We start from the raw sequence: 8,065 nt of genomic DNA, 5'->3' as shown, positions 1-8,065 counted from the left end.
GCTTCACTTAGCATAATAATCTCCAGGTCCATCCATGCTGCTGGAAAAGGTCAGAGTTCCTTCTTTTTTATAGCTGTGTAGTATTCCACTGCATAAATGCACCACCGCTTTTTCATCCACTCAGCTACTGATGGGCACTTGGGCTGATTCCAGAGCTTATTACTAGATTTTTTATATTTTGAATCAACATTTGATAGCATTTGATCCTTTTATTTCTTACCTGAGTCTACACCATTTCTACTCTACCTGTTTATCTGGAGAATAATGCACTTCTCTTGAAAATCTCTCGCCAAGCCCACTTCCCTTAACCAATTACTCTAGCAAGATCCCCATAGGCCTTTATGTCTACAGTGTAGAGTGTGCGTACAACAATTTCTCTGCATATTTAAAATTATTTGTTTGTACATTCAAGCTTTTTGTGATCTTTAACCATGCTCTCTACTTTTTTTAAATATGTCTTTATTAATTTCAGAGAATGAGGAAGGGAAGGGAGAGAGAAATATTCATGTGAGAGAAACATCAATCAGCTGCCTCCCACACACATCCCCACCAAGGACTGAACCAGCACGGGAAGGTGTCCTGACTGGGAATTGAAACCGCTGTTTTTGAATGCACAGGACAACACTCAACCAGCTGAGGCATACTGGCCAGGGCAATGCTCTCTACTTTTGAAACCCTACTCAAATAAGGATATAAAATACTCTACAAATACTGGAGTTAATAAATAAGGCTGACAGACTACGTCTGAAAGAAAACCTCATTCCAAACTAAATTCAATGCATAATGGTACTCACATTATCACGTCCTCCAAAATTATTTCGAGACTACTCTATAAGAAAAGAAAACGAAAAATTGTTTCAAATGATTAAATCAATTCTATTGCTTTTATCCTTTTTTTTTTTTTTAATTCTCACCGGAGGATAGGCTTTTTTGTTTGTTTCATTTGTTTTCTAAAGAGAGAGGAAGGAAGAGAAAGAGACAGTGAGAGGGAGAGAGGGAGAGCTGGAGAGAGAGAGAGAGAGAGAGAGAGACAGACAGACAGACAGACAGACAGACATCAGTGTGAGAAACATTGATTGGTTGTGCCCTGACTGGAGATCGAACCCACAACCTAGGTATGTGCCCTGACCAGGAATCAACCCTCCACCTTTTGGTGTGTGGGATGACACTACAACCAACTGAGCCACCTGGCCAGGGCAAAGTGCTTTTTCTTGCTTTCTCTCCTCCTGTACTTCTAGCAGGTTCTGTAACCACAGTTCTTTACCATAAGCTCATCAATCATGTACTCTTATTGAACCCTGCTACCCAGTTTACTTGCTTATATCAATGTTCTCATCTATTATAGCAACCAGACAGATATAGCCATTGTAGGGCATGTTCTGAAGAAGCACTGATTCTCCAGGTACAGAATATGGCTTCCCTGCTGATCCTCTGGCCGGCAGAGCTCAGCAAGAAGGCGTGCACCCCATCAGTAACAGCGCTAATCACGACACAGATGGAGCCCAGGGATCTAGTTTAAAGCAGTTCCCCAAGGGTTTCTGATCTGATCATCAGTTAAAAACCACAATGCTGATATTTCATTTTTAGTACAAATTAGTTTCAATATCTCTCTCAAAAATTAATGTCACATAACTACTTCCATTCATATTCACTACTATTCTGGTAGATTTTGTGGATTTCTTTTTCAACCTAAATATAGTGACACAGAGTGGGGAGCATCAGACTAAGTTTCTTGTGCTCATTATCACCCGCCAGCCTCAGTATTGCATGGTGACATCACTAAGGAGTAATTTGGCCATTCTGTTCATGAGCAAGATTTTTTCTAATTTCTTCCTATTATAACCAATGTTGCACAGAATATTCTTACCCCTGTTTCTCTGTGCACACATGCATGTGTTTCTCTAGGAAATATCCCCAGGAAGGGAACTCCTTGACATTATAGCATGTACACCCTCAACTTTAATACATGTTGTCAAATTGTTCTCCAAAATGGTTGTGCTGATTGCTACTTGCACCAGCAGCATGGGGCCCGGTGCACAACATTAATGCACTGGAGGGGGTCCCTCAGCCAAGCCTGCGACCCCTCGCAGTCGAGGATCTCTTGGGAGAGTGGGACTCAGCCAGCAGTCGGACAGCCCCGAGGGGTCCTTAGGGCTGCCACGGAGGTGGAAGAGGCTACTGCCACCACCACTGCACTTGCCACCCAAGCCCAGCTGCTGGCTTGGCTTCTGTCTGAGGGGGGCTCCCCTGTGGGAACACACTGACCACCAGGGGGCAGCTCCTGTGTTAAGAGTCTGCCCCCTGGTGGTGAGGGCATGTCATAATGACCTGTCGTTCCATTGTTCAGTTGATTTGCATTATTAGGGTTTCACTCTATAAGATAACTGTTACATAGCTTTGTCAACACTTAGTATTGCCAGATTCAAATTTTGCCAAACTGATGGGTTTAAAATAGCATCTAACTGTTCTTTTGAATTGCATGTCATTTCATATGTTTCTTGACCATATGGGTATCTCTTTTCTGAAATTTCTGTGCCGATCGTTTGCACATTTTTCTACTGAGCTGTCTTTTTCTTATTGATTTGTAGTTACCTATAAATAGGATAACTTTTGTAACACTAATCATCACCACAAAATTTATCTTATCTGTTTCGTTTTTTCTAAGATTAGTTCTGATTTTTTTAAAAACAGAAGCAGAGCTATATGAATGAATCTTTTAGTTACTGTTCAGCTGATATAAGGTAAAAAGCAAGATCACAGGAATATTTGAAAATATGAAGGCCAGTAGGGAGAGAAAGATGGGTGTGACAAGTGGGAGAACTCTACATGTGAGGGATGTGGGTTCATAAAGAAAGAAGAGAGTCAAAAACACCAAATATTATTAGTTAGTGAGAGCACAGGAGATAAAAATAGAAAAATTGGGTTGAAGGTCATTTTTAAATGAGGAAGCACAAAGGGGATTCAGACTAACTAGGAAGTTTGGAGATGAATAATGTACCTCAGAAGATGAAAGAGCATTGGTAACTCTGTCACTGTTATCATTTCCCTCTGATCCATTTCCTGAAAAGCCACTTTCAGAGGATGATTCAGAACTGCTAGAAGAAAAGGGAGCAATTATTAGTTCATGAATTCTGTCTATTTTTGTTGGTAAGTAACTTATTTCCCTAAATTCTTTTTAAACAATAAACATTTTTCATAAAAATGTGCTCTTTCAGGCAGCAATTTGAATTTCTTAAATATCACAGCTGTCTGTACACACTTACGGTGCCATGGAGAAGCTGCTCCCACAGTCACTGGACCCAGCCAGGGAAGCGTCAGCGGATCCTGAATCACCTTTCTGGAAGAAAGAGAGCCCCTCAGGGGGTGTAACTATCTCCCTAACTGCCACATCCATTTCTCCACATTTACCAAATTCACAGCCACACACAATTAGGAGATTAACGCATGGGACACAGAATCAAGGAATCTTTTTGCGATGTGATTGGTTATCTCAACATCGTGCAAGCACAGTCAAACCTCAAAGCAATTTCAGAGAAAATTATAAAATACAAGAAATACATCCAAAGGCAGTACATACCGTTGAAATTTTTTTAAATATTCGCTGTAGAGATGCTAGAAAATTAGCCATATGTTTTCCCATCTTTACATTAGTATTTAGAGCATCAGCATATGTTCTGTCCAATTTTGCATTTACAAAGACACCTAGGAAAAATGATGGACATTATTTACTGAAATACCAAAAAATAGTAAATCTAACTTATGATTTGAAAACACACACACACACACATCATTAAAGGCCTTAAAGCACACTAAGGTAGCTTTGTATTTCATGTCTTTGTGTAATTTAAATCTTCAATAAGAGGACCAATTTGTCAGAATAACCAGGATTGGCTGACGTCTCAGGATGCATTTCCAGGCAACTTCTAACTTTTTGTTGCTTCCTTTAAAGATCTGGCATAAAGGCACTAAGTGGTGATTTTTAAAATATTCCCTAAAGGTCAGAACATATGAAGGCAGAAATGGAAAGATGATCGGTGAATTTCTCCGAGATGTTCAAATAGGGAAGAAAAAGCAGGTAAAGGAAATGGGGCTTCTACAGGAGAAACAATGAGGTTACGCTGTTTGTAGGGAATGAGCAAAGCAAGGATTCTGCTCTAACCTCAGCATACCATTATTTTCAGGAACCCAAGTGTCATTTTTTTTAAACAATTCTTTATTGTTGAAAATATTACATATATTCCCCTTTCCCCCACTGACCCTTCCACCCGGCCCCCACCCCACCTCTAACCGAAGTGTCATTTAATTTAGTCTAGTCACAACCATGAGACCACACCTCAAGTTGGAGGGGGTCAGAGGTCTCAGAAAAGCAGTATGGTAGAGTCCTTATCAACTACTTAACCCAAAGTCCTAACAAATGCTTTAAATCCTCAGTACGTTTAACTCTAAGTAACTGCGCATCATCAGAATGACTAGGCAGTTTGAATTTAAGTGAAATCTATGCACAAACTTATAGGGTGCTGAACTGACATGTTTGAAACAGTGCTTACAAGTTTAGGGGTGGGGGTAGCCCCAGCAGGTTTCTTTTTAACTATTTTTAATGAATCTTGTCTTAATACTATGTGACCATTTTCCTAAGAGATCACTAACCAGTGTTACATGCCCAACTTCCTTATACCCAGAGCAGCTTTGGGTATGAGTAAGATGGGTTCCTGAAAGTAATGGTATGTCTGCAGATCCTTATTCTGAAACCTTGGGCCAGGTGTTTGTGGTATTCAGAGATTGCAGGTTTTAGAAAGACGATGCACCATAAACCCTGTCTATTTTGTAATACATTACAGGGCAAGTGTTATAAATCTCCAGGTTCACATAAGCAAACTAAAGAAAATAGCACAAGATTTTAAGTTTCTAAGTGACAGAGAGTGTGTGCCTTTTAGCCTCTATCTGGCAAGGCATTTTTACTACTAAAAGAATCACAGGCAATAGGAAACCTCATTATTGTGGAATTCAAAAGACAATCCTATATATATATAAAGAGGTAATATGCGAATTTGTCCAGGGCTCCGTTATGGTCTCGAAGGAACAAATTTGCATATTACCTCTTTATAGGCTGCACGCACAGATGAGGGGGGACGGGGACTGCTGTGCGGTGAAGCAAGCCATGGATGGCACAGGCAAGCAGCAGGCCCGCAGAAAGCAAGGAGCAGGGCCTGCAGAGAAAAAGAAGCAGGGTCGGCCAGTCGTCGTGTCCATGTTCAGGTCGCAGAGAGCATGGAGGGGCAGGGCCACAGAGAACAGGAAGCAGGGCCTGCCAGTCCATGGTGATGATCAGGTCTGCAGAGAGCACAGCGGAGCAGGGCCTGCCAGTGCTGCATGAAGAGCAGGTCCACAGAGAGCAGGGTGGAGCAGGCCTGCAGAGGGAGCAGGAGCCGAGAGACAGCGGGGCATGCCCAGGTCTCCTCTGCACAGGAGCTGCAAAGGAAACACCTTTTCTGACCACTCATTGGCTAAGCTCCCAGTACCTCACTCGCAGTGTTCTTAGTAACTTGGGTAATAAGAATCCAAGAAGGTGATCTAGGGTTTTTCCACCTCACTCCTGGAGGAAAAAATGAAGGTCCACTGCTGGAGGGGCTAAGAAATGTCATATCCTGCCCTTGCCAGTTTGGCTCAGTGGATACAGCCTCGGTCTGCAGACCGGAGGGTCCGGGTTCAATTCTGGTCAAGGGCATGTATTTAGGTTGTAGGTCCCTCCCTGGCTGGGGCCCAGGTCAGGGCTCATGCAGGAGGCAACCAATCAGTGTCCCTCTCACATTGATGTTTCTCTGTCTTTCCCTCTCTCTTCCACGCTCTCTAAAAATCAATGAAATATACTCAGAGGTGAGAAAAAAAAAAAAGAAATATCATATCCTATGAAAGAGACATCTTGAAAATGCCTTAAGAAAGTTGTCGTTTTTTTTTGTGGTGAAGGGACTGGAGTCTGTGTTGATGAAAACACCTTGGTAGCCGGCAGTGGCAGCAGCAGTGAGGTGATGGGAGTGGCACCTTCTCCTGATCAGCCTGCAGAGGGAGGCCAGACTGTGGTTTAAGCCCACTCCCTGCGGGGAGAGGGTCTAAGCTGTCCATAGGACATCCCCTGAGGGCTCCGGACTGTGACAGGGGCAGGCTGGGCTGAGGAAACCCCCTTCGGTGCACGAATTTCGAGCACCAGGCCTCTAGTCCAGCCGTGGGCAAACTACGGCCCGCGGGCTGGATCCGGCCCGTTTGAAATGAATAAAACTAAAAAAAAAAAAAAGACCGTACCCTTTTATGTAATGATGTTTACTTTGAATTTATATTAGTTCACACAAACACTCCATCCATGCTTTTGTTCTGGCCCTCCGGTCCAGTTTAAGAACCCATTGTGGCCCTCCAGTCAAAAAGTTTGCCCACCCCTGATCTAGTCCTATACAATAGAGGAATATGTTAATTATCTGTTACACCCTGAGGCGTAACAACCGGATCACAAATCAGCAGGAGGGTGGGGAAGCCAGGGTGCAGGGCAGTAAGCTTTGGGGGGGAGGGAAGGATACAGCAGTGCAGGGAAGGGGGTGGAGAGCTCCAGGAGGGCGGGCCAGCGAGCTACCAGCACTGGAGAACTACCAGCATTGGCAGGCAGCAGCGGCATCATGCACAGGGCTGTGGGGCGCGGTTACGGTGTTTTGGCCAGGTTTAAGCCTCGGACTAATGAAAGGACAGGGTCCTCTCATTGCCACATGCAAGTCCCAGCTGGAGGGCAGGGCCCTCCCAGCACAATCATAGCCAACGGCTGTGGTTGTAAGCTACCTATGGTCTCCGAACACGTAGCCCCACCTGCCTTGTGATAGAGTTCTGGTGCATGTAGTTAAGTGAGGTTGAAACTCAAGAGAATGCTGTAACAAGGTGATCACGCCCCTACTTTGCCTCGTGGCATCTGCTATAAAATAAAGACTCGGCTTGTGGGCGCTGTCGTTGTCTCCTCATCAGGGAGCAGCGTCCCACCGAGACCGAGCTTTCATTCTCTTGTCTATCTTTTCTCAATCCTTTCACACCCCCACTCAGGGTCACTGAACCAGGCTGAGTTGGCATGGCACATAAGGCGCCCTGGGGCTGAGTATGCCATGGCCGTGTAGGCTCCCCACACAGGGCTACTAGTTTATAAATAACCACACATTAGACAACTATTTTATGTGCACCTACTATGTAGTAAGTGCTGGGGTTATACCAGCGAACAAAACCCTGCTCTGGTGGGCTCACTAGTGGAGGAACACAGACAAATCCACAAAAAAGGTCACAAAGTGGTAAGGCCTATGTTGAAAACTGAAGCAGAGTAACAGCAAAGGGAAGTGGGGTCCCTTTTACACGCAGGTTGCCCAGGGAGGCTGCTCTGACACAGTAGCATTCAACAAATGGGAAAGGAGAGGCATTGGCCCGGGCAGGTATGGGGGTGGGGTGAGAGAACTTTCCGGAAGACACAGAAGTGCATAGACCCAGAGGCAGACTGGGTGTCCGGCTGTGTCCAGCAGCAGCAGTGTGGTCATCCTGGAGGGGGCCAGGGCCTACATGCAGGGTTGAGAAGAGATGGCAGAGGGGCTATAGGGTGGGAGGTGGGGATGCAGTTGAGGGGGTGGCTAAGGCCGGGCAACTGGGAACCAATTGTAACAGAGATTGTGGGCCAGGGATGACTGAACCACTGTATGGGTCCTGGAGCCCCCATACTGCCCATCTCTCACTCAAGTCATAAGACTTACCAGCTTCCACTCGATGCCCCGCCCCCCGATTCCCATCCCCCCGCCTGGGCTTTGCCTCACTTGCTTTAGTAAAAAATCTTCAACGGCAGATAACGAGTTCCCGTTCCCAGCACGCTGCACGGATCCCGGAGGGGTCCTGCACCCAGACAGCGGGCCTGGGTCAGGGCCCAGGGCCTCCGGGAAAGGCAGGGTAAGGGCTCCAGGGCCGCTCACCACCTGGGCTGGGGACGAGTGGGAGAGGGGAAGAGGGGGGGTGCTGCCCGCGCCTGGGCACCTCCTGTGCTCAGAGCACTTCGCCGCAC

The 8,065-nt window shown here is 45.4% G+C and overlaps 1 protein-coding gene across 1 annotated transcript in view; it reads right to left on the bottom strand.

Moving 5' to 3' along the window:
• Positions 1-3,394, bottom strand: part of LOC102251986 (interferon-induced, double-stranded RNA-activated protein kinase-like) — a gene marked incomplete at its 3' end in the record, with an annotated part of 16,189 nt that extends 12,795 nt beyond the window's left edge. Inside the window, exons 1-3 of the mRNA XM_014530714.1 lie at positions 3,264-3,394; positions 2,999-3,095; positions 795-829 (exon numbers count right to left, since the gene is read on the bottom strand). Of these exons, the coding sequence (XP_014386200.1) occupies positions 795-829; positions 2,999-3,095; positions 3,264-3,394 (263 nt within the window). The remainder of the gene's footprint in view (positions 1-794; positions 830-2,998; positions 3,096-3,263) is intronic.
• Positions 3,395-8,065: the final 4,671 nt, after the last annotated feature.

The sequence above is a fragment of the Myotis brandtii genome, unplaced genomic scaffold, assembly GCF_000412655.1.
Source record: "Myotis brandtii unplaced genomic scaffold, ASM41265v1 scaffold7656, whole genome shotgun sequence".
Lineage (NCBI taxonomy): Eukaryota > Metazoa > Chordata > Mammalia > Chiroptera > Vespertilionidae > Myotis > Myotis brandtii.
This window is presented reverse-complemented; position numbering and strand designations above follow the sequence as displayed.